The sequence below is a fragment of the Phacochoerus africanus genome, chromosome 4 (assembly GCF_016906955.1).
Source record: "Phacochoerus africanus isolate WHEZ1 chromosome 4, ROS_Pafr_v1, whole genome shotgun sequence".
Classification (NCBI taxonomy): domain Eukaryota; kingdom Metazoa; phylum Chordata; class Mammalia; order Artiodactyla; family Suidae; genus Phacochoerus; species Phacochoerus africanus.
This window is the reverse complement of record NC_062547.1, coordinates 79917512-79945076: the sequence shown is the minus strand read 5'-3', so window position 1 is coordinate 79945076 and position 27565 is coordinate 79917512. Positions and strand designations below refer to the sequence as shown.

The following is a 27565-nucleotide window of genomic DNA, read 5'->3' as shown; positions in this document are numbered from 1 at the left end:
TGAGATGGGGGTTTAAGGAGACTTTTTTTTTTGAGGCAGGGGACAGTAGGATAACTTTAAGAAGCATAGTTTGCTTTTATAATAATAATAATTTTTTTAAAATACAAAGAGGACAGTCTGCTAAAAGACCAGAAGAGAGGCCCTGTGGGGAGGCAGCGACCTTGGGGAAGAAGAAAATGGTGTATTCCAGGCTGGAAAAAAGCCTTTCTCCATAATCCTAAGAGGGGGCCTGGAGACCAACTGAGCCGGCCCTCAGGGGCTTTGGGCTAGAGGATCTGGAACCTTCCCACAGCCAGCCCTGGGGGCTCAGAGTCCCTGCCCTGTGGGGCAGGGCAGGAATACCTGTGTTCACACCTCACTCCCCCACTTCTCCCCCTCCCTCACCTCCACCTTCTAGAAGCAAAAGATCTGCCCAGCATTCCCTGAGTTTATCACCACCACCCCGACTCGTACCCTCCCCCCTCCATCCATACACCTTCCCCTCTTCTCTCTACCCCCCAGCAGTGAAGGGGTGAAGGGGCCAGTGCCTGTGGGTGGCAGAACCTGACCCTCCTGGACCCCCGGGGGAGGGGGCAAGAGGAGAGGATACACTTGAGGAAGCAAACGGGCGGGGGTTGAGGACACCACCCTGACCTCCTGGAAGTGAAGTCCAAGTCCCGCTTTGGCAGTGGTCTCAGGGGCAGATGGTCCCTCCTGGGCAGCTGCTCCCAGCTTTCCTCAGAGGCAGCCCCCTGTCCTCTCAGAGCCCCCACCCCTCCATACTCTGAGAAAATGCTAAGACCCATGACCATCCACGGCCCCATCCTGCAGGCCTCACAGCTACTAAATGCTGCTCCGGGACACAGCTGACCCTCCAGCAAGCACCTGGGCCAAAGGGTCTGCCTGTCTTCCCACCCATGCAATGGGCAGGGCCAAGGACAGGGATGACAGCCAGTGGTAAAGTCACGGTCCAGGCCTTCTGTGGGTGGCAGAGCCCATACTCTGTTCCGCCTCCAAGTCACCCACTGCTCCCTCCCACCCAGGGGCACAAATGGTCTCATCTCTGCATTTATTTTTATTTTTATTTTTTTATTTTTTTGTCTTTTTGTCTTTTTAGGGCCACGTCCATGGCATATGGAGGTTCCCAGGCTAGGGGTCCAATCACAGCTGTTGCCACCAGCCTATGCCAGAGCCACAGCAACACCAGATCTGAGCCATGCCTGCGACCTACACCACAGCTCAAGGCAACACCAGATCTTTAACCCTCTGAGCGAGGCCAGGGATCAAACCTGCAACTTCATGGCTCCTAGTTGGATTCATTTCCACTGCACCATGACGGGAATGCCACATCACTACATTTTAAAAGTACATTTTTCACAAAACACCACAGAGGGAGGCTTGTGTGCTTCTAACAGGGGAGCCAGTCCCTCTTCCATACCGACCTTGTTTGCTGGACTTTTCCTTAGAGCAACCCCCCCCATTCCGTTCCCTTCGGAGCCTCAGCCTCCAGTGCTTTGAACTTCCTTCTCCGCTAGCCTGCGAGTGGGCTGCACAGGCTGCTTCTAAAGAAATGACCAGACGACAGGCCACTTCAAGCCCATTCGTGTATGAAAATCATGACCTTGTGGGGCAGGCAGCTGTGCCCCATTCATCCTATTTCAAAAGGCAGGACTAAACCAAAATGGAAAAGAACAGTGGTACAGGGAAGAAGAGCCTTTGGTAGATCCGAAGGGAAACCCAGGGGCACCCAAGGGGCTTCACCACGCCGCCTGCTGACAACAGATACAGCAGAGGGAATCCCACGTTCAAGGGCTCCTGGAGGAACCAGGACTTGCTCTTTCTCCATTTGGAGCAGAAGCCTCACTGGGGGATTCTGGCACCCAGTGAACCAACAAAAAAGCAGAAATGATATATTCTTCATTTCTTTTTTTCATGTGACTTTTATTGTTTCCATTTTAGCTGGTTTACAGTGTTCTGTCCATTCTCTACTGCAGAGCAAAATGACCCAGTCTCTCTCTCTCTCTCTCTCTCTCTCTCTCTCTCTCTCTCTCACACACACACACACACACACACACACACACACACACACACACACACCACATTCTAGAGACGATATTCTTTTCTGCAGAGGAGATAACAAAAAGAACGGGCTGGCCTTGCTCACTAGGTACACCGCCCCCCCCCCCCCACTGTAATAATGATCTGTGTCCAGCTCTCTCCTACCTCCCGGGAACCACAGACCACTTTCCTTGGGAATATATGAATGGATGTAACGAGATGCCTAGGCTGTGCTGAGCACCTTCCTACACACTTGTGTTAGTATATCCTCAAGACAAACTGTCAAGGTACATAATATTTTCCCATTTTACACACGAGGAGATGGAGAGTTTAAAGAATCAGATCACTTGCCAGAGCTCACAGAGTCAGTGGGCCGCCACAGTTGGCATTCACAGCCAAGACCACCTGCATCAACCTCAGGCTCCCCTCCCTGACCCTGTGCAGCATCCTGGCAGCCGTGGGAGAGATGCTCTTCGCTCTCAGCCCTGCTACGGAAGCCCTGGGCAAAAGGATGGGCACCGGGGCCAGGCCTGCGCAGTGGGGCTCTGTCCTGGGAGCCTGAACCTCAGGCAGAGTGACATCCATAAGAATAGATGGTGCAGATACATCCAAGAGGCCTCTTATTCCCCAGGGGACTGCCCAACCTCCTATCTTTTCCTAGCCGCCTTTCTCAGGGTGCATTTCCTTTCTGTGAGCTCCTGCCTTTCTTCCAATACTTTCCCTTTTGGTCTAATCTGCTCGAGGAGTTCCCTTATGGCACACCGGGTTAAGGATCCAGCATTGTCACTACAGCGGCTTGGGTCACAGCTATGGTGCAGATTCAAGCCCTGGCCCTGGAAACTCCACATTCTGTGGAGGCAGACAAAAAAACATTAATAAATAAAACAAAATAAGCCATTTAAAAATTAAAAAAAAACAAGGAGTTCCCACTGTGCTGCAGTGGGTTAAGAACCTAACTGCAGTGGCTTGGGTCACTGTGGAGGTATGGGATGGATCCCCAGCCAGGTGCAGTGGGTTAAAGGATCCAGTGTCCACAGCTGTAGGATGCAACTGTTCATCCATACGCCATGGGTGCAGCCATTCAAACAAAAAAATTTTTTTAAGAAATCTGCCTGAGTTGATTTCTGTTGCTCGTGACCAAAGAATGTTATCTCAGTCACCATCCATCATGCCTCCCTGCCTCCTCTCTGCTCCCTAGGACAGCACAGACTCTGAAAGCCGGTTAGTTGCCCTCCTGGCTGCCTCTCCCATGGCACGGGGGCTCGTGCTGAATCAGGCTGATGAAGGGGGAGAACTGGGTGCGTGAGGCAAGTGAGATGGAGTGAGCCTAAGAGACAGAGGAAAGGAGGGGCATGTCTGTGTGTTTCGGCCACCACCAATCTCATCTGTACAACCGAGTGAGGGCAGGTCTTCCTGTCCAAACTTCAATCAGCACCCCCAGGGCGGGAGGCAAGCCGAGGCTGCCCAGCCAGGTTCATGCGGAGCATGCCAACACCATCTCCGCGAAGCTGCACGTGGCCAAACTTTAGGGTGGCACTTGGGGTAGTCAGAGCCTGGATGAGGCCACAGGAGGGCAAGGGGAGAGGCTCGGTGGCCAAAGGACAGAGAAGACACACAGAGAGAGGCAGGTGTTCAGGAGCCAGGCCTCTTCATCGAGGGAGGAGGCTGGGGATGCCCGGGTCTACCCAGCTCCCAAACCCTGATCGATTTAGGCCATCTGGGCATTAGAACAGAATGTACAGGAAATATTAGCTGCAAAGGGTCAGGAAGGCTTTCCAGGAAGGACATGTCTGATCTGTTTCCCAGTAGGGAAAGCATTTCCAACACAGAGAGGTAAGTCCCCCAAGGCAAGCTGGCAGGACCAGCTCTGATTCCCAGGAAGGGACCCCAGCACCAAACCAAATGCAAATGACTCCAATCACCCAATCCCGGGCCCCTGCCGCCAACGCAGAACTCGGCAGAGCCCTGGCCAGAGACAAGTCTAGGATAAGCAAGGAGAGAAAGCCAAGTAGTGAAAACAGGGGAAACACTGGAAGAGTCAGGATAGGGTCTAAAACTAAGGAGGGGAATACACAGTGAATGGGCTTCTCTATGGTGCTGAAAAGCCTCCTGGCACCGGCCAGCTCGGTTCCTGGACAGTGAGGAATTCAAGGAAGGCAATGTCAGCCGTGGCAGTTTCATTTGTGGATTTTACTGCCCCTTCTCTGTAACAGTCCTCTAGCAGACTTGTCACTGTCATTCCACAAATTATCTAAATATATTTATAACATGAGCTGAGTTCTGTGGGCTCCTGTAGTAAAAACAGAGTTTGTCTTTCCTCCCCTCCCCACTCCCCCACCTAACAATCAGTGGAGGGTCTCTTGTGAGCCTGGGGGCAGCAGGGATGGGGGGAGGATGGGACACAGCCCCTGTCTTTTAGAGTGTCACAGGCTGGGGGAGCTGGGGTGACAAGGAAGTGAAGAAACTCCAAGGACCATATGGAATTGTTTGAGAGGTCCCCGGAGTGTGGTGAGATCTCAGAGGAGGGGACAATTAATGCTACCTGGAAAATGGGGAAGGTTCCCTGAAGAGGTAAGATTGAAGCTGGTCCATGAGGAATGAACATGGGCTCTTCAAGCAAAAAGCCAGGAGAAGAGACATGTCAGGCCAAGCAGTGACATACAGGTTTCAAGTGGAGGGCAGGATGGAGAAACGAAGTCATTCCCTAGGGCCGAGGAAAGTGATGTGATTTGAGAGATGGGTCCAGAGAGGGAGGGAGGAAGCAGATGGACCATCTACTTGATCCTAAAGACCACAGAGAACTGTGGAAGGCTTTTAAAGTGAACAAATCACTTTGCCCTAATCCTGAGGAAGACTTGGAAAGAATGGAGGGTGATGAGGCGCTGAAGAAGGCAGTAATGTTGGGGATGGTGTCAGAGGCTCAGTCAACACATGGGAAGCAGGATAAGACAACTGACTGACTGGAGAGAGAGATGAGGAAGAATGCAAAGGAAGTAACAGAAGCAGCTAAGCGTGATGGTTAACTGCATGGGTCAACCTGGTTGGGCCACGGTGCCCAGATACATGGCCAGACATTATTCTGGATGTTTCTTTATGAGGATGTTTCTGGATGAAATAAACAGTCGAACAAACGGACTTGGAGTAAAGCAAAGTGCCCTCCATAATGTGGGTGGGCCTTGCCCTATCAGTTGATGGTTTGCATAGAACAAAAAGAGAGACTTCCCAAATAAGAGAGAAGGCTCCAGCAGACAGCCTTAGGACTCTAACTGGAACAGTGGCTCTCTTGGGCCTCCAGCTTGCTGACTCGAACCTGTTACTCAAATCTCTTTATGTAGGTACGTAGATAGATAGATGGATGGATGGATAGGATAGGATAGGATAGGATAGGATAGGATAGGATAGGATAGGATAGGATAGGATAGGATAGGATAGGATAGGATAGATATATAGATATACAGACAGATAGATAGACAGACAGACAGACAGACAGACAGACACATCCTATTGGTTCGGCTTCTTTAGAGAACCTTGACTAACAAAAAGGTCTGCCAGGCTTCATGCTAAAGAAGGGGACACCATCACAGCCCACGGTCATCTTCACGACCACCACCCCCATACAGGTGCGTTCAACACACAGTGACGAAGGCCCACTCTGGGCCAGGACCTGCGCTGCCACCTCCACCTTTGTTGTGTCATTTAATCCAAGGGCTGACCGTGTCTCTCCTCTCAGATGTCCGCTAGTCATGCCAAAATGAACAGGTCCAAACAGACTCCCCATTCTGTCCACTCCCATGAGAGCAAATGGCACCACAGTGAGTGGCCCAAAGGCAAAAATTTGGATGTCATCCAAAAGCTGGAAGTCACCCCATCGTCTCTACTTCACTCCCGCTTCCAGTCCACTCCAGGTCCAGCCAGTGCAGCCTCTACAACCTGCACCGACTCCATCCGTGTCTTTCCATCGCCCCTGCCCCCATGCCCCCAGCACAAGGCCCCAGACACCTACCTGGCCGGGACAACTCCAGGGACGTCCCTGTGTTCTCCCTGCTTCCTCTTCTCCCACTTCCTTCCCAGGCACTCCTCCAAGACCACCCTCCATTGGCAGCAGCCTGAGCTTTTCAAAACATAAACTAGACAGTGTCACTTCTCTATTTTCAACCAAGCAACGGTTTCCCACTGCGTTTTGGATGAAATGCACCCTCTCTGTAGCCAAGAGGGCCAGACACACCTCGTGCCTTATCTCAACAGGCCCTCCCCTGCCTGCTTCAGACACGGACCCCTCCCTATCCCTGGAAAAACACCCCAGCTTCCTGGCTGCCTGAGAACCAACTTGCTGTTCTCGGGGCCTTGGGACAGCTTGGGATGCCCGGCTCCTTCTCACCACGCAGATCTTGGTGTCAATGTCCACTCTTCAGAGAGGCCTCTCTGACCTCCCTTTCTAAGGCAGTAAATCTCAACACACCTCGCACCCTCTCCCAAAGCACCCTGCCTATGCCTCTACCGCTCTCATCGCAACTCAGAGTTCGCTCATTCTTTTGTTAGTTTATCTGTTTTAATTTTTCTTTTTTTTTTTTTTCTTTTTAGGGCTGCACCTGAGGCATGTAGGAGTCAAAATCACACATTTTGGGGTCAAATCAGAGCTGTAGTTGCTGGCCTACACCACAGCCACGGCAACACCAGATCTGAGCTGTGTCTTCGGCCTACACCATAGCTCCTGGCAACACCAGATCCTTAACCCTATGAGCAGGGCCAGGGATTGAACCTGCGTCCTCATGGAAAATAGGTTCATTATCACTGAGCCACAACCAGAATTCCTGTTTCCGTTTTTCTGTCCCATCTACCCTACCCCTGAGACCTAGCATGTAAATCCTATATGGACACAGACTTTTGTCTTGTTCACCACTGTGCCCCCAAAATCTAACATGATAAATATTTTTGAATAAAGAATGGATAAAATAACAAATAACTACCTTCTAAATTTGGGGTTACTGTGTCATTAGTAAAGAGTGGCTAACTGAAGCCCAGAGAGGTTAAGTAACACACCCAAGGTAACACAGCTCTAACTGGTAGATACAGGACTCAAATCCAGGCCTGGCTTATTCCAGAAGATGTGCTTTCCATCACTCCCCACGGGCATCTATATTAACCAGTGTCTACGGTGCACTTTTCAGCTTTAAAAGATCCTTTAGGAATACAATATTTATTAACTATAAACATTTCTGGAGCACCCAAAATGTGCCAGGTATCTTGCTGAATGGACAGTGGATGTTAAATCAGACACCTGAAGGCAGCAGCACAGCCCATGAGGCAGGCAGGAAGGGTGTGATCCAGCAACACACTGGGACAGGCCTGTGACCAGCCCAGGGCCAGAAACAAACTCTGTCTCTTAGTCTTCAGCTGAACACCTTTCTGCTTCTTATTCCTAGTTAGGCTGGTAATGCATGCTCATTGCAAGCAAATTCAGAAAATGCAAAAAAAAAAGAGCACTTACAATCTAATCAGTTGGCGCAGTGCCTGGCACAGAATGGGCACTTAAGGACTCACTGAAGGAAAATGTCAATAGGATTTTTGTTTGTTTGTTTTTTGGTTTTTGCTTTTTGCTTTTTTAGGGCTGCATCTGTAGCATATGGGGGTTCCCAGACTAGGGGTCCAACTGGAGCTAGAGTTGCCCACCTACACCACAGCCACAGCAACGCTGGATCCTTAACCCACTGAGCAAGGCCAGGGAGTGAACCTGTGTCCTCATGGATCCTAGTCAGAATCATTTCCACTGAGCCACAATGGGAACTCCGAAAGTGTCACCATTTGTATTTTTCCTATTGGGAGCTCCCTATTCATATCCTGTGCCCACACATCCGCTGAAATATCTGGCTTTTCCTTATTCTTTTGCAAAATCATTTTATGCTTTTCCTTATTCTTTTGCAAAATCATTTTATATCTCATGAATACTAACCATGTGTTTGCTACATTTGCTGAATTTTTTTCAGTTGTCATTTATCTTTAAATTTTAAGGTGGATTTTCTTTCTTGACAGAAAATTTATTCTTTTTTTTTTTTTTGGCTGTGCCTGTGGCATGTGAAGGTTCCCAGGCCGGGGATCAAACCCGCACCCCAGCAGCAACCCAAGCTGCTGCACTAACACCACCAGATCCTTAACCCACTATGGCACAAGGCACCTCCGGAAAACAGTTACTCTATAGCTGAGTTTTTCAACATTGACGCCATTTACACTTGGATGGGATATTCTTTGTGCTGGGGGATGTCCTGGCAGGAGGTTCATGATAGGATGTTTAGCAGCATCCCTGGCTCCCTGGCTCTACCCACTAGATGCCAGGAGCACTCCCCTCCCAAGGTGAGACACATTGAAAATGTCTCTAAACATTGCCAAATGTTCCCAGAAGGCAAAATCAACCCCAGTGGAGAACTGCTGCTTTATGATTTCCAACCTCAGTTTGCAACTTCAGTGCAAGTTCAGCTTAAAGAGTCTATTTCTACTACACAATTTTAATTGTAAAAAGTAACTGCTTGGGAGCTCCTGTCGTGGCTCAGCAGAAACAAATCTGACTAGCATCCACGAGGACGCAGGTCTGATCCCTGGCCTCGCTCAGTGGGTTAAGGATCCGGCATTTCCATGAACTGTGATGTAGGTCGCAGACGTGGTTCAGATCTGGAGGTGCTGTGGCTGTGGTGTAGGCCAGAAGCTACAGCTCCAAATCGATCCCTAGCCTGGGAACCTCCATATGCCGAGGGTTTGGCCCTTAAAAAGACAAAAAAACAAAAAACAAAAAAACAAAAAAAAGGGTGACTGCTGTATTTTTGTCTTGCCTCCCATTGTTTTAGTTTCCACATTTAAGTCTTCAATCCATGCGAAATATACTTTAGTGTAAGAAGGGCATTAAGAAGCCAGAGATTATGACTGCCTTGAACTTACGCCTGGTTAAAGGTAGTCCTGCCACAGGAGTAGCTTGCTATGTGGGACATTCAATGAACCCAATGTACAAAGTTACTCGACACCTCACAGAGTCCAGAGCTGCACCCTGTCACCCAACAGCTGGCATAGAGTTGGCCAAGCTGACATCAAGATGTTTCCAGTCTTATCTTCTCACAGCTTCAGGGATTCCTTCCTGGGACCAAACCAGACGAGCGCAATAAATGCTTGGTGAGTGGGACAGCTGTTCTAGGAATGTGTTTGCTAGTGGCTATTTTACCCTTCACAGAATCATCAGCACCTCCTAAAACCAGCAACACACCACTGGATTCTGGAGCCATCTGGAAAAATCTCAGGGATCTTCCATTTTAGTAGGGAAAAAAAAAAAGAAAACACCAGAGTGAAAGGTTAACTCTGTATTTCCCTGCCCTCAGCTTGAACTTTTGTGTGTTTTCTAGTAAATTTTTAAAAACAGTAATTAGCCTTTTAAAAATCCCTATTAGATTTCTATAGATTGTAATGAATATAGTGGGCTCCCTCTGGTGGTCACAAGAAAATCTCCAAATCCCAACAGTCAATACATAGCTAGATCTCAGGACTTTTCCGTACAGGCCACAGCACATTTTATAATTAATAGATTCACAGCAGAGTTCCCTGGTGGCTTAGCGGGTTAACGAGCTGTTGTTGTTACTGCAGTGACCTGGGTTCAATCCCTGCCCCTGGATCTTCTGCATGCCATGGGTGTATGAAAAATTTTAAATAACAATAATAATAATAAATAGATTCATGGCTAGATGATGCCTTAAGACTTGCAATTCATCTTCCATTCATCAATGAGTCTGCAGATTGGTCCAGAAGGACACTGTCCAAAACCATCCTCAGCATCTTGCCTTCTAAATCCCTCTTTGGGGATTTCTGTCTGTTCAGAATATCCTCCTCCCCCCGGTTTTCAGCTCCGGGCACCTCTGTCCCCTCCCGTGCCCATCCATCCTGTTTATGAGTTTTGTCCCCCACATGGCCCAGGGCCTCTCGCAGCTGTTCCCTGCCATCAATTCTCATGGCCCTCATTCAAGTTCTCACGACCTCTCCTCCAGGGGAGTCATTCAGCAGATATTTACCCTCCCTCCTCCACAGGCTGCCCGGCACCATTCTAGGCTCAGGGGACGCAACGGGGAACAAGACCAGACTGTCCCCACCCTGAGCTCCCTCCCACTAGGCTTCTCCACTGAACCAAACCTGCGACCCAGTCCACCTCCTTCCTGTTTCTTGAGTCTTCCTCTTACGGCTGAAAACTAACACACCTTCCACGCATCCCAGGGATGGAAGCCCACCCCCCTCAGTGAAGTCTACCCTCACTTTCTACCCTCGCCTTCCTCCCTAATCTCCACCCCCGCCTTCCACCCTCACCTCCCACGCTCACCTCCCACTCCTGCCTCCCACTCCCACCTTCCAACCAAACAGAGCTCCCTGACACTCCTAGGGCTCCCTCTGCCTCTGCTCAGGATGCTGGGTCTCATGGAATGTGTCTCCCACCCCAGCTGCCTAAGATGCCAACCAGTCTTCTAAACCCTGCCCATCTGTGCTCGTGCCCTCCTCAAGGCAGCCTGCTCTGAGGTGATCCCTCCCTCCTTTGCATTTCTGTGGGAATTTCTTCTTCAGACTCTTCCCATCCTCAGTACATTATGGTTCCTCTCTGAGGACCATCATCCTCCATGAAGAGGGTTTACAACTCCTCTATCCGTCTCAGGCAATATAACCCATAGGTCAAGCGCAAAATACAAAATAGGATAGAGGGAGACGAATGAACAAATGAATGAATGAATTCTGGAATTCTCCAGAGAATTCTGGAAAAAAAAAATCAGACACACGAATTATCTTCTTCAACTTTGTACTGTCTGACATAACCAACACTAAACTACCTTTTACCATAAATGCAAGTCAAACAGGATTTAACATGTGAAAAAAATATATCATTTAAAGAGTTCTGGGAGTTCCTGTCATGGCTCCGAGGTTAATAAATCTGACTGCCATCCACAAGGATGCAGGTTCGATCTCTGGCCTTGCTCAATGGGTTAAGGATCTGGCATTGCCGTGCGCCGTGGTGTAGGTCACAGATGAGGCTTGGATCTGGCATTGCTCTGGCTGTGGTGTAGGCAGGAGGCTACAGCTCTGATTTGACCCCAAGCCTGGGAATCTCCATTTGGCCCGAGTGTAGCCCTAACAAGCACCAAAAAAAAAAAAAAAAAAGGGATTCCCCTTTGTGGCTCAGAGGAAATGAATCTGACTAGTAACAGTGAGAAAGCAGGAGAAGGATTTTCAGCCTGGCCATGAGCTGTGGTGTAAGTCGCCGACGCGGCTCAGATCCTGTGTCACTGTGGCTGTGGTGCAGGCTGGCAGCTGTAGCTCCGAATGGACCCTACCATGGGAACCTCCATACGCCATGAGTGCGGTCCTAAAAAGCAAAAAAATAAAAATAAAATAAAGAGTTCTACAAGGAGTTCCCACTGTGGTGCAGTGGGTTAATGTTCTGGCTTGTCTCTGCGGAGGCACGGATTTGATCCCCAGCCTGGCGCAGTGGGTTAAGGAGCCAGCACTGCTACAGCCGTGGCGTAGGTCACAGCTCTAGCTCAAATTCAGTCCCTGACCCAGGAACTTCCATATGCCTCGGGTGCAGCCAAAAAGTTTTTAAAAAAGAAGAAGAAATAACAAATTCTACAAGAAATAACTCAAAGGCAGGGGGTACCAATTTTTGGCTTCAAACTACTAAGAAAGCATTCCCTACCCTAAGCAATTTCCTAAACCAACAAACACAGTAAAGCAAGCAGGCTGAACAGGTAACCCTGACCACTTCTGTTCCACTCTGCAACATTTGCCATAAAATATCAGTGAAATGTCTCAGGTTCCCCATCACGTCCACGCTGTACTTCATGCTCTCCTCAGCAGAGGTCCAACCCCTCTGCTCAAACCTGCAAAGTTTCACAGAGCAGCGAATTTCTAACTCCGATTCATCTGTGTATTAATTTCTGGAAGGTCACCCTGCAACTGCAAGGCCAGTGCCCATCATTTGGAAACCACAGGCCACATCTCTGGGATATTATGCAAGGACACAAAAGGGCACAAAAAGGAAATGAAAAGCATTGCTGGTTTTCTGAAACATTCCTAATCATCTGCAGGGAAGGTTGAGCCCAGTGAAAAACCAGTGTGAAGAGTGCGAAGGGGCAGAGCCCCAGGCTTTGCAGGACAAGGCCTTTTGGATGCCGTTAGCGGCCAATGAGAACATCACAGGTTCCATGTTTTCTCTTCTTTTCTGGTTCCCTCACTTCTGAAATCTTGCCAGCATTTTCTCACCCATGTCCCAGAAGAACACACTAAGGAAGCCTGCCAAGCCTTTGTTCCTTCACTCCAGAATACTCCGAGCCAACCGTCATCTCTGAATCGCCTCCTTTCTGGCAGCCCTGACTGACATCAGCGAAAAATCAGGAAGGTAACAGGCTGTACAAGGCGGGTCTGGACTGGTCTCAGGGCAAGGGATCTGGGTTCCTGGGAACCACCAACTCACTTTCAGGAAGCAGTGCCACGTCCTGTCACAAATTCATTCGATCCTTGCACAATCCTCTGAGGTAGGTACCATTAGAAATCCCATTTCACAGATGAAAAAACCGAGGCACCAGGAGGATAAGTTCGAGGTCATGGAACTGGTAAGGGACAGAGAATCTGAACCAGGCAGTCTGGGTCCAGAATTCAAGGGCTTTATCACCAGGCCACACTGTCTGTTGGACCAATTCAACAGCAAGAAAAGACCCGTGTGTTTGACTGGAGGTAAGCCTCAAGATCTGTCTATAGTCCCTGCCAAGGACCACCTGGACTTGTCCAGCCCGCTGCCCCTGGAGCAGGACAGAAGTGGTCAGCTGTGTCAGCCCAGCTATACCCCTCTTCTCTTCTGGGACCAGCACCTTCATTTTCCTTAAGGTAAACACCCTTCCCCATTTTCAGCCCATGTGGTTCTGGTGGTGTCAACCCTCCCCCAGAAAGCCTCTCCCCTTTGCCAGGTCCAAGAATGGTCACATGACCCAGACCTGGCCAATGAATGGGTCCCGTCCTCCAGACACAGCATTTACATCAGGGAGAAGCACCTGCCCCAAGCCAGGCAAAGCAGGGTCAATTCTGAGACCTTTTTCTTTAATTGTGGTAAGATAGAAAAAATTTAAATCTATCATTTTACTTGCTGAACACCTGAAATAATGCAACACTGTCAATCAACTATACTCCAATAAAATGAAATTTTAAAAATCAAGAGAAAGGGGAAAACAAAGTTTTGACCACTTAAAAGTGCACAATTCCATGGTACATAGGACATTCACACTGTTGTATAAGCACCACCACCATCCCTTTCTGCAATGTTCCCATCTTTCCGAAGAGAAACTCTGTACCCAGCAACAATAACTCCCTGTATTATTCTGCTCGGGCTGCCAAAACAAAGTACCACAGCTTGCGTGGCTTCAACAACAGAAATCTATTTTCTCACAATTCCAGAGGTTGTATGTCAGAGACCAAGGTGTCAGCAGGGTTGGTTTCTCCTGAGGCCTCTCTCCTCGGCTTGGAGACGGCCGCCTTCTCCCCATCTTCACGTCGTCTTCCCACTGCGTGTCTGTATCCTAATCTCTTCTTGGAAGGACACCAGTCAGAGGATTAGGGCCCCCAACAGTCTCACTTTACCTTATTTACCTCTTTAAAGGCTTTCTCAGTCACATTCTGAGGCACTGGGTGGGGGTTAGGACTTTAGCATCAACTTGGGGGGCACAGTTCAGCCCTTAACACTCCCCATTCCCCAATGCTGAGAACTTCAAGAAAAGGGAGAGCTCTTTCTGCTGGGGCTGCTGAGGTCTGATCCAGCCCTGGGGCAGCTGGTGGCCACCTTCTCACCTGAAGGAGACGGCATCTGAAATGATTTCTAGAAGAGCAGAGAGATGGAGAGAGAGCCCCTGAGTCCGGATGCACCTGCGCCCGGCTCTACCTCTGACCTCTCCGTTCCAGCTGTGTGAGCTACTAAGTTTACTTTGTGTGTTTTATTAACATAATTAAAAGAGTTAACACAAGGAGCTTTCACACCAGAGTGGCCCATTTATCCAGGACATACAGGATGTGCCCACATGGCAGTTGTTCAAGCAGAAGAGTCCACATTCAAATTCAAGCCTCTCAGGCTCCAGGGTACTGGCCCCGACCCATCTCTTGGGATGCTTACGTGTCAGGACTATTCACAGCACAGTGGAGACCAGGTCGTGCCTGCATCCCCCACAGAGCAAACTTCGGGGCCACTCCCTGCCAGAGCCCTTCCTACAACATTCCAGAACTGCTGCTCTGGGTTGGCGGGGGACTCCCCAAAGAGACTTGAAGGCTCCTGTCCTACCCCTACCCCCCAGCATCCCCAGTCCCTTGCAGCAGTGCTTGACCCAGGACAGTTTCAGTGCAAAGTACGAGGATGGCAGGGGACAGGGCAGGTCAACAGCTCTCCTGCCCTCTGACACCTGCTTAAAGGACAGTCTGTGAGAACTGAGGATGGGAAACAACTCAAACATCCTTCAGGTGGGGACTGGCCAGATACCTTCAAGGACAACCCAACAGCCCAACAGGATTCTGTCATTTAACCAAAACAAGGCAGCAACGGCTCTCTGATGCATGGACTGATTCAGACCATCCCAGAGGGAAACAGTAAACCCCTAACAGCAACCCAGGGACAACAATGTATGTTACCCTATGCATGAAACTCAGAGGGGAGCTTCTTGCTGAAATGTACATAACCAACTTCAAACACTGGGCTGTCCAACGCCACGACCACCAGCCATACATGGCAATTTAAGTACACAAAATATTTTAATTCAGTTCATCAGTCGCACTAACCATGTTTCAGGCATGTGATAAAACATTTCTATCATCACAGAAATTTCTATTCGGGTGCACTGCTCAGAAAAGCATCAGCAAACAGTAAACGGCCCCTGGAAAGGGGAGGAAGAGAATTGGGCGACAAGAAGGGAGAGACATTATTTTCCACGTGTAATCTTGGGTGGTACTTGAATTATCTTTTTTCTTTTTTGGCCCCCCCCCGCCACGGCATATGTGTGGAGTTCCGGGGCCAGGGATCAGATCCAAGCCACAGTTGCAACGTACATCGTAACTGTGGCAACGCCAGATTTTAACCCACTATGCTGGGCTGGGGATCAAACCTGCATCCTGGTGCTGCAGAGACACTGAGGATCCTGTTGTGCCACAGCAGGAACTCTAGTCCTTGAATTTTTATCACATATTGTTTCTTATTCAAAAATAAACATGTTATTTATTTTCTGTCCATGCCCACAGCATGCCAAAGTCCCTGGGCTGGGTATTGAACTTGCGCCACAGTAGTGCCAACACCAGATCCTTAGCCTGCTGAGCCATCAGGGAACTCCCCATAATAAACATTTTAAGGGTTTCAACATATTTTAAAACATTTACGTACATAAGTAACATAAGAAAAGGAGATGCTGGAATCCCGAAGGACCTGAGTAAGTGGCCTGTATCTACACCCCAGAGCTCTTCACTGAAGGAAGAGCAGAGCCCCTTCTGGGGCAGGTGTATGAGAAAGAGCAGCACTGGGGGCTCCCAGGTGGCAGCACTCCTGACTCATACGTACTTGGCAGTGCAGGAAGCTGCTAGGTCCCTCACATTTTGATTCTCTCAGCAACCTTATATTTGGGTTAATACTCCCACTTTAGTTTCCTAAGGCTGCCACAACCAAACTAGGTGACTTAAAATGACAGGAACTCGTTGTGGCTTAGCAGGTTCAAAACCTGACACTGTCTCGATGAGGATACGGGTTCAATCCTTGGCCTCAGTCAGTGGGTTAAGGATCTGGCGTTATTGCAAGCTGTGGCATAGGTTGTAGATATGGCTTGGATCTGGTGTTGCCGTGGCCGTGGTATAGGTTGGCGGCTGCAGTTCAGATTCGACTCCTAATCTAGGAACTTCTATATACTGCAGGTGTGGCGCTAAAATGAAAGATAAAAACAAAAACAAAAAACAGGAAACCATTCTCATGATTGCCAGAAATCCTGGGCATTCCCGGGCTTGTAGATGCATCACTCTGGTCTCCGCCGCTGTGTTCCCATGGCCCTTCTCCTCTGGATGTCTCTGGGCCTCAAATCTCTCACCCTTGTCTCTTCAAAGGGTGTTCATCTCTGGATGCAGGGTCTACCCTAATCCCACATGACCTCATCTCATGATTCTTAATTATGACCCTAGTTCCAAATAAAGCCGCCCTGACAAGTCCCAGGGCTTAGGACTGGGACATAACTTTTTTGGGGGGGGGGGCGTAGGGCACAGTACCACCCACTATACCGTTTTAGATGAGGAATTCAAGGCTCAGGACCTGTCACTTGCCTGAGGTCACAGGGCACAGCCTGCCAGTCCTCCCACCGCTGACTCTGGTAAGAGAAGACTCTAGACCTTCCAATGGAAGCCTGTCCCTCCTTTCAGCCTCACAGCTCCCCGAGTGAGCGGCCACTTCACAATGGGCAACACTCAAAGCAGAGCTGCCCCTTCTTTGGCCTCGCTTATCTGTCGGCTGCATCCTAGGATCTGACAAAAGATTACACTGTCCTCTGGGCTGTGGGAAGAAACTGGGCTGGAGGAGGGGTTGGGGGTGGGGGGATCTGCGGGGATCTCAGATCAGATGAGGATCCAGGCTATAGAGGGTGGTCTGTGTGTCCAGACTCCAAAAATCTGCAGGGCAGACCAGAGCTGGGGAGAAAGGGAACGAGTGAAGGATTCTGGTGGTGGAGAAAAAGGCTTCTGTCTCTTTATGGCAGAAGAGAATGGGCCAGCCTATGGGGTTTTGCACTGATAAAGGACTCTTTCTGGTCTAAAGGGGTTCAGGTGAGTCCTCCAGATCGAGGTGACAGGAGAGACACAACAGCTGTGGGTGTTGTGCGTAGTGCACTGGGGGCTGGCAGAGGCCACCACCCTACATCACCAGGGTCACAGTGACCACGCCTATGAGGACAGTCACAAGCCCCTCAGACAACAAAGGCTCAATGCTGACCACTGGGCACCCTCTGAGCCCTGCCCTCCTCTCGATGGGTGGGCCTGGGGGTTCTGACCAACCTTTCTGCCTCCATGTTCATCCCCTTGGCAACTCTCCCCGTGGTCCAGGAGCCCCCAGGGGAAGGCAGGACACAGGACTGTCTCCAGGTCCTAAGCTTTGACCTGTATTTCCTCAATGACCTCAAAAGCCCACTCCAGGACTGGCTTGATTGATACAAACAGGAAGTGGCTGACCAAGATCTAGACCTGCACTTTGCTGTACAGTAGACAACTGACTGTAAACCAACTATAATGGAAAAAATAAAAATCGTCTTTAAAAAATCATAGTGCAAAAACTATTGTTGAAATAATACCAAACAGCCAAATTATGACTGTTTAACACTTTGTCAACAAGAGTTTGATTATAGAGACTCTTACATTTCTTAACAAAGGAATGTATATTATGAATAAAAGGTAGACTGGGAAAAAAAAAGATCTGGACCTGGTTTGGGTTTATTCAAGAGTTCCATGCCCCACTATGTCCAGTCACTTGTGATGGAACATGATGGAGGATAATGTGAGAAAAAGAATATGTATATGTATATTCTTTTTCTCACATTATCCATATCCATAAACATATATAAACATAAACATATATAAACATATATAAGAATATACATAGATACATAAACATATATAAGAATATACATATATATATATACATATAAGAATATACATATATATGTGTATGACTGGGTCACTTTGCTGTACAATGGAAATTGACAGAACACTGCAAATCGACTATAATGGAAAAAATAAAAATCATAAAAAAAGAAGAGTTCCATGCCCCCTCACTGCCTCCTGCTCTCTCTCCATCCATCATGTATATTGGGGATTGCCAAACTTCCAGTCAGAAACCCATAGCAAGGAACCCATTTCCCATCACCATCCAGGTCACACCTACAAATTGAAAGAGCTGAAAGAAAAACTTCATTCCAACGTTTTTTGTTTTTTGTTTTTATAAAGTTAGCTTTTCCTCATTTTATTTTGTCTTTTTGTCTTTTCTAGGGCCGCACAGGTGGCATATGGAGGTTCCCAGGCTAGGGGTCTAACCAGAGCTACACTGACCTACACCATGGCCACAGCAATGCCAGATCCTTAACCCACAGAGAAAGGCCAGGGGTCGAACTCACAACCTCATGGTTCATAGCAGATTCATTAACCACTGAGCCACAACGGGAACTCCTCCAATGTTGTTTTATTCTCATCTCTGCTAGTGCAGAATTTCAAAATGCTGGCTGCAACCTACAGAACTGATTTCATGTCTTGTAAACATACTGTGACTCCCAGTTTAAAAAACCCTCATCCTCATAACATGTGCATTTACACCCATACAACACTCAGAAAGAAAGAGGGAAGATAAGAGGAATTGTTCCCGTTTTATACATTTTGTAGATCAGCCAAAAATTCACTGGTGAGAGTGATTTTTTTCCCCCATTGAACTGCAGTATCTGACTTCCTGATCTGCTCACAATGTCACTATTCGTCAGGTCCTTTTCCCTTCCATTAAAACCTCAGAGTTCCCTATGAAAAGCCAGCTCAGGCTTGACAGTAAACTCCTCTCCTGCTGCCTCCCCAGAGACTGAACTTCCACACCACGAGGTCCGCCTTTGCACAAATCTCAGTGCATCTCCCGACATGGAGACGTCAACCATCAGTGAGCTTGGTTTCTGGTCCAGGTGAAGTGGTTTGGGAAATGCCAGATATCATGGCCAATGTGAGAAGTGACATGCTGTGACATGAGAGGTGTCAGGGCCCTGGGTTTGGCCCTCGTGTTCTCTCACCTTGTCCAGCATGGGGGCAGCGGGGGGTGGGGTGGGGGTCTAGGAAATGTTATGATTTTCCACTCATTCACTGGTACGACACACTTTCCTGCGAGAGGATAATTCCGACCCCCAAAACACCAGGACTGAGTCCACGCCCCTAAATTCTCAATCACAGTCAGCAAAGCTCCCATGAGAACAACCAAAGACCTGATATGAATCAGGATTTGAGCCACACAGATTAAGAACCACTGAATCATCATTCTAGTCATAGTCATCCTTGGTCTACACCATCAAAACCCAAGAGACATGATTATCTGAATAATTCAGACCAAGTTTCCTGCCCCTTTCCTCTACCTCCACCAAAGAAATGAAAACAAATGAAAAATCTATCTCCGTTAAATTACGTCTCTATCCACCCCCTATTCATGTGTGAAAAAGAGCGAGGGTCACAACATGAATCCCCATGTGGATGGTGCATGCCTGTTTCTCCATCTTTAAAACGGGACGGCTGCTACTTTCCCAGCATCTCAGCCTCTATCATAAATCATCTCTAACAGCTTCTTAGCTCCTGCACCCATCCCACTGCCCTCATCAAACCAAGGCAGTTAATTTTGCCAGAATCTTTAATGACATGCCTACCAGGAAAAAGGTAGGAAGAAAGGCCCCAGGGCGGTCCACAAGGTACCACAGACAGCCTGTAACCCAAGGTCATTCTCTCGACCACAGCCTCAGCAGTTCTGAGCAGACGGGAGAGAGGAAGCGAGGCCCCCAGACGTCAAGAGCCAGCAAGGCTGCAACATCCACTTACCCGGAGGGCAGACACACTGGGATGGTGCTTCCCGAACTGTCCGGAACTTGACTAGTCCTTCCAGCTTCTGAATCAGGAAGAAAAGGGGCAAAAAAAAAAAAAAAAAGAAAGAAAAAAGAAAAGAAAATTAACAAGATTGTATTTCAGACTAGAGAAGGGAAGAAGTGGGAAAATCTGCAAAAACCAACATATCTGAAAGATTTACAGGGGTGGTGCTGGTGCTTTCAAGAACATTTTTTAAAAGGTCATTCAATTCTACGGCAGTTTTGTTTTTGTTGTTGTTGTTGTTGTTTAGGGCAGCACCTGCGGCCTATGGAAGTTCCCAGGCTAGGGGTTGAATCAGAGCTGCAGCTGCTGGCCTATGCCACAGCCGCAGCCACATGGGATCCGAGCCGCATCTGCAGCCTATACCACAGCTCACGGCAACACCGGATCCTTAACCCACTGAGCGAGGCCAGGGATCGAACCTGCATCCTCAAGGATACTAGTCAGATTCGTTTCCGCTATGCCATGATGGGAACTCCTACAGGCAGTTTTAGAACGGGAGGAGAAACAGAAATAAATGTTTAGCAATTTCTTCTATTCAGGGACTCCCTGAATAGAAGGGGCATGTTTCTGCTTTGTTACAAATACAAATAAATAGAAATAGAAACACAAATCCCAGAACGACAAAGGGACCCTGCAGTCAGGGTAAAGATGGGAGGGCAGAGCAGAGGGAAGCTGGGTAGGGCTGATCAACACTGGCTCTGCACAGGTTTCCTGCCCCATCTGACCGCCCCTCCCCACTCCTATCCCCCTTGGCTGCAGCCCTTCCCAGCCCAAAGGCCTCAGACCCAATGGCCCAGGCCTAATCCACCCCAATGACGTGTTCCTTTCTTCTTACCAGTGGGGATCCTTGGCCTAGAAAACCTGGTGCAATACAATTTAACAAGAATCTCTACACATGCCCAACCCTGTGCTAGACTTGGGTGAAGAGGAAAGAATTACCACAGAAATGGAAGCAAAAGTCACAGTAGGAGTTCCCGTCGTGGCTCAGCGGTTAACAAACCCAACTAGCATCCATGAGGATGCAGGTTCGATCCCTGGCCTTACTTGATGGGTTGAGCATCCGGCATTGCCATGAGCTGTGGTGTAGGTCACAGAAGTCGCTCCGATCCTGTGTGGCTGTGGCTGTGGTGTAGGCCGGCAGTTACAGCTCTGATTTGACCCCTAGCCTGGGAACCTCCATATGCCGCGGGTGAGGCCCTAAAAAGACAAAAACAAAACAAAACAAAAGTCACAGCTCTGCCATTATGGCAACTCAGAGAACAGCTCTGGCCTAACCATCACCTCACATGACACTTGGGATAAACTCTGAGGCCTGAATTACTGTCCCAGCCTCACAGACAGGGGACCAAACTTAGACAAATTAAGACATTAATCTCTAATCCCAAATCTAGGTTTAGGGGAGTGAAGCAATTGGCCCATGATCCCAAAGATAGCCAAGACTTGAGTCTTGACAGGAATATACAAAGTATTAAGCCTTCCCTAGGAAAAAACTGAAACAAAAACAAAGCAAGAACAACAAAAAACCTTCCTAAAAGCAAAACAAAGCAAATCCCCAAGGTGCTGAGTGAAATATGCAGAACCACCACCAAAGATGGCACTTAAGGTTCACACCTAAAAATGTAATTTTTCTCAGGAAAAAACATTAAAAAAAAAAAAAAGACAAATATCTTGGAACTAGCGCAGCAAACACGCAAACAAAATGTAATTTTTAAATCACTGCTTTAGAGGTGGTGAGAAGGGTCCCCTCAGTCTTGAGCCCTTGACCACCAAGCCTGGAATTTTCACACAAGAAGGGGCTGAACAGCCCAGGCCCAGTGGCCTGAGACAAAAACAACAACAATAACAAAACCTAACCAGGGCAGCTCTGGCCCTTGCAAAGCACTTCTGAGCTCCACCTCCATCCCCATCTGCCAGCCTGGCCCTCACTTTCCAGATGGGCAACAGAAGCTGAAACCAACAAGACAGAGTGAAGGCAAAGTTTTCTGGTTTTTTGTTTTGTTTTTGTTTTTGTTTTTGTTTTTTGTCTCTTTAGGGCTACACCTGCAGCATATGGAAGTTCCCAGGCTAGGGGTCGAATCAAAGCTGCAGCTGCCAGCCTACAGCACAGAGCACACAGCCACAGCAACTCGGAATCCTTAACCCACAGAGCAAGGCCAGGGATCGAACCCAAGTCCTCATGGATACTAGTCAAGTTACTACGGAGCCATGAAGGAAACTCCGTTGGGTTTTTTTTTTTTTTTTTTTTGGCTGTGCCCACGGCATATAGAAGTTTCTGGGCCAGGGATCGAACCTGCGCCACAGCACTGACAACACCGGGTCCTTAACCAGCTTCACCATAAGGGAACTAGAGAACTGGAGGATGTGAGGTTGTGAACACTGGAGGAAGCGTTGCGAAAGCAGTACCATCTCCTCCATCCTCATCTCCACCCTCACTGTATCTTGGCCCCCAAGGACTCGACGTGTCCCAGAAGTCAGAACCTGGCTAGGCCTCTGCCCCCCCCCCCCCCCCCGATCTCCACTCCCAGCCAGACCCCCACCTGCCACTCACTCGTGCGTAAGCCTGGAATGCCCCTGGAACCACCCACCTGGACCAGAGCCACTCTGGGAGCAGCCCAGGCTGGCCCCCAGCCTCCAGAGGTCCCCCTGCAGCTGCCATGGGCTCTCACCAGGTGCATCAGATACCACCCCCACCCCACCGCACCCCCAGCTGCCGGGGCCAGGCTGTGTGCACCAGACTCTGGAGCATCCCAGCTACACCCATCCTCGCTGAAGAGGAATGCTGCATGAGCTGCCCGGGATGCAGGCATGAGCAGGACCTCAGAACCTGCTCCCCCACCCCCACCCCACCCCCCGCCACGCACTGTACTCGAAGACACTGTTACAGATGTCAAAATTCACTTAGAAAAAGAATCTAGCCTTTTAATTGAAGCCAGTCAATTTGTATGAGAAGCTCTCCTCTGTTTTAATCATTGCTAGAAAGACTAGAAGCTAACTTCTTTTTAAAAAAAAAACAAAAGTATTTAATGCTAAAAAACAATTTGCTTTTAACAAGTGCTATCACATCTGGGCTGTTTCCCCCGCTTTATCAAATACTGATAGGAAACACAATTACTTTTAAGCTATTCTTATCTTCAAACAAAAAGCTAAACAGAAAACTATTGAAGAAAGGGGGGAAAACGTATTGTTAATGCTGGGAGATGGGGTCATAAATAACTGATGGGGTTTTTGTTTTGTTATTTATTCTAACTCCTTTGATGTTTTGTTTTTCTGGATTAGATGGAGAATCTGCAAGGTTTTATCTCTTTATCTTCCCCCAATTCTAGGTCCCTAACTCTGGGATTGAACCCTCCCTACTAGAAACACAAAGTGAAATGTCTAAATTAGAAACCTAATCCCACGATCTTTATTTCCTTGTTTAAAAAAAAATATATAGCAAAATATTCTTTTGTGTCCAGGTCTGTTAAAAAAAAAAAGTCTCAACTTTTTACATTCAATTATCTGGCAGCACCCTTAGCATCTGCAAACAATATGGTCCTGGTTTTACATATGCAAACAAGTCCTGACTCCAAAAGTAAATAAAGAATGAGTTTCTGAGAAAAGCCCAGAGACTTTGGGAGCGTTCCCTCCAGAAGTATTGAGAAGAACTTGGAGTTGGGGGGAAGGGTGGCAAGAGCCAAAAGAAAACTAATCACAGAAAATCATGGTTTCCAAAAAAGCATTACGTGGTCAGATGACAAATTTATCAATGATCTGTTGAAGCATCAGTCTCAGACACTTCACCAGATATTTGACCACATCTTTGAACAGCTGCATTTTGATGAAATATAGATTAACATACAAAAAAGGATATAATGATTTATTTCTGCAAAATGCTACAAATAAAGCCACAAAGACATTCCTATCCTTTGAGAGAAAATTCCTTCTCTAGGGTCTATATCCCAAGAAAATAAATCAGCAGGAGCAAAAAATGATATTCATGATGTTGCACCGCAAAACAGTGGGAGTGTTTTCATGAAGGATGGTGAATCCCCTTCAGGAAACTGTCATAGCTTCATGAGAAATCATTATGAAGGCGATGTAGCAACAAGGAAAAATGTTTATGATACAATAAATAATGCTTACATCTGTGTAAAAACACAGGCGTGGGATGGCAGCCACTACCAAAACATCAACCTACTTGGGGGTAGGGATTACGGCGATTTACTTCTTTAAAAGTTCTTTCTGTATTGGAATATCGTCTTCTCAGTAGGGGAGAAAAAAAAAAAAAAAGTCGTGGGGAGGAAAAGAGCCAGAATGAAGCCCTGAAATTTCCCTGCCTAGGGCAACTTTTCAATGACAGACAGATGATTCTATCTTCTCAGGAAGCCCAAACTAATTCCAGGATCAACCCCGATCATACACAGCCACCACAAACACCAGAGGGAGGCTTGCAGAGGATCATCGCTGCCCTGCCACAGTCGCATCCCCTTGGCCCTCCTTCCACCCCCCACAGGGCAGGGCCCCTGCATACATTCTTCTGCCACCAGCAACTCAATAGGGCAGCCCTTCCTGGCCTCTTTAACTTTTTGTTTTCCATCCCCTACTGTGGTGGTGATGATCATGTCATGACAGCAAATAGAAAGTATTATTATTACCATCGAGATTACCCACGACTTATTCTGTGCCAGGCACTGTGCCAACAACTGTTATCTCAGAGTCCTCCCAGGAACCCCCACGAGGCTGGGACTCTTTTCCTACCCATTTACAGATGAGAAAACGGAGACTCAGGGCAATGGAAGTGTCAGGACTGGACCTGAATCCAGTATCAACTAACTTCAATCACAGAGTAAGAAAACCTCTGCTTAGAAGCAAATTTCAGGTCTAAAAAAAAAAAAATGCTATAATAATCCAGGTCATTCAAAACTATAGAAACAGAAATTAAGTCAGTGGTTGGCAATGGTTGAGGGGGTAGGAAGAATGAAGTACCCGTATCTGAGGAGATGGAACTGTTCTGAATAGTACTGGGATGGTGGATGTATGACTGTATACATTTGCCAAAAGCTATTGGACCATACATCACAAAGAGAAAACTTTAATGGATACATTTTTTTTTTTTTTTGCTTTTTAGGGCTACACCTGTGGCATATGGAAGCTCCCAGGCTAGGGGTCTAATCAGAGCTTCAGCCACTAGCCTATGTCACAGTCACAGCAATGCCAGATCTGAGCCACATCTGTGACCTATACCACAGCTCAGGACAATGCCAGATTCTTAACCCACTGAGTGAGGACAGGGCTCAAACCTGAATCCTCATGGATACTAGTTGGGTTCATTTCTGCTGAGCCCTGATGGGAACTCCTGGATACAATGGGAAAAAAACAATCAACTAGCATATTGGAGAATCCTAGGATAGAATGCAGGCTGAGACAAATAACTGTAACTATATTAAAGTTACATTTCATAACGTCACTGAAGGTAGTGAGGAAAAACATAGCTGACCTGAGTCATGTTGCAAAATCATGTTTCAATTGAGAACTGTAAGGTTGAGACCAAAGGAACTGTCCATAAATGCTATATACTCTGGTAGGTAAAGTTGTTTCTCAGAGGGGACAGGTAGCAATTTTAAAATTACTATACATGAAATATTGGGGTTGAACAAATGAGAATATAAACTATGGGTAATGAGAGCCAGGTTTCTCACTGTCTGAGAAAGAAGTCATAAATAAGCAAAGAGGGAAAGCTGCAATGAACGCTGTGGTGCCAGATTGGTCAGAAACATCACTACGAGGTTATGTTTATGTTATGTGCACAGACAGATGCATGTGGAAATAATTCTAGGTATGTGCATTTAGAGGGGTGAATATACACATGCATGTACCCTAGCTGTCTTCAGAGAAGATTCACAAGCAGTGACACCCTAGTAGCTACAAGCACACTCAGCACCCAGATCTTGGTTTCTAAATACCATTCTCCAATAAAAAGAACCACAATGCCTTGGAGAGAAGACTGATTCAAGAGCCAGGTCAGGAAAAATACAAGATAAGCCTGGAGTATCTTATAGTGCCAGAAAATAAAGAAGTGCTTTTAAAAAGGGGGAAGGGGGGAGAAGAGGGATCAAAGACACAAAACCAACCTGGAAGAGTTCAGAATGGCCAAAGCTGCAGTGACTTAAGCAACAGGGTAAATAATGCAGTGCTGGATTATAACCCCAAGAATAAAGTAAATATCCATGAGTCTCTACTGATAGAAATGATTAGATAAATAAATGGCAAAAGAGACAAACCTTCCTTACAGAAGAATTTCAAGCAATATATGTAGATACTTCCCTCTCCAGGAGGTGGAGCTACAAATCCCCTCTCCTTAATTATGGCCTGGACTTGGTGACTCGCTTCCAAAAGGTAGAGTGGGGAAAGGAAAAGAGTCACTTTATAATGGAGAAATCTGGCAGAACCCACGTTATATAGTGATCAAGGTCAGTGCCACCAGTGATAGGCCATGTTGACGTCATGGACCACTGACATGACATCATCATAGTGACAATCCACCTGAGTGATATTCTCCCCAAACACCTGTAACCCAGTCAAATCATGAGAAAAGTCAGACTAGCCCAAACTGAGCAATAGTCTACACAATGCCTGACCAATATGTCTTAAAACTATCAAAGTCATAAAAAGCAAGAAAAGACTGAGAAGGTATCATAGATCCGAGGAGACATGACAACTAAATGCAATGAGGTCTCCTGGATGGGATCCTGGAATGCGAAAAGGGCATCAGATGAAAAACTGGTGAGAAGATCTGAATTAAGTCTAGTTCACTTAAAAGAATGGGTAGCAGAATCACAGAGTCACTTACCACTGATTGAGATATAACTTCGTTATTTTTTATAACAGATGATTCCTTTTTAACAATTAAGACGAAGTTTCCATAACATAAAATTAACTTTTTTTTTTTTTGGCCACACCACAGCATATGAAAGTTCCCAGGCCAGGGACTGAATCCAAACTGCAGCTGCGACCTATGCCACAGCTGCAGCAATGCCAGATCCTTAACTCACTGTGCTGGGCCAGGGATTGAACCCACCTCTGCAGTGACCTGAGCTGCTGCAGTCAGATTCTTAACCCACTGCACCACCACAAGCACTCATAAAATTAACCATTTTAAAGTAAACAATTCCAGAGTTCCCGTCGTGGCACAGTGGTTAACGAATCCGACTAGGAACCATGAGGTTGCGGGTTCGGTCCCTGCCCTTGCTCAGTGGGTTAACGATCTGGCGTTGCCATGAGCTGTGGTATAGGTTGCAGACGTGGCTCGGATCCCGCGTTGCTGTGGCTCTGGCTCCTCCATATGCTGCGGGAGCGGCCCAAAGAAATAGCAAAAAAAAGACAAAAAAAATACAGTAAACAATTCCGTGACATTTAGGGGATTCCTAATGTTGGGCAGCCAACCACTTTATCTAATTTTTTTTCTGTCTACGTCCAAAACATTGTCTTGACTCCAAACAGAAATCCTGTACCCATCAGGCAGTAGTTTCCATTTCCTCCCTCCTCCCAGCCACCACTCTGCTTTCTGTCTCTATGGATTGACCTGTTCTGGATATTTCCTATAAACAGAATCATACCATATGTGACCTTCTGTGTCTGGTTTCTTTCACTGAGCAAAATGTTTTTCAGATTCACTCGCTCTGTACCATGTGTCACTAGTTCATCCCTTTTTATGGCTGAAGAGTAAGCACTACATTGCATGTATAGACCACAGCTTGTTTATCCATATATTCCTCCATGAGCAGGTGGGTTGTTTCCACCTTTTGGCTATTATGAATGGTGCTTCTATAAACATGAGTGTACACGCATGTATTGTTTGAGTACCTGTTTTCAATTCTTCTGGGTATGT

The 27565-nt window shown here is 47.4% G+C and overlaps 1 protein-coding gene across 3 annotated transcripts in view; it reads right to left on the bottom strand.

Annotated features, from left to right (window-relative positions):
* COL23A1 (collagen type XXIII alpha 1 chain) overlaps window positions 1–27565 on the bottom strand; it is a 371218-nt gene that overhangs the window by 323908 nt on the left and 19745 nt on the right. For all 3 annotated transcript variants that reach the window (XM_047777940.1, XM_047777942.1, XM_047777941.1), the window contains exon 2: window positions 19651–19717. In XM_047777940.1, coding sequence (XP_047633896.1) covers window positions 19651–19717 — 67 coding nt within the window. The remainder of the gene's footprint in view (window positions 1–19650; window positions 19718–27565) is intronic.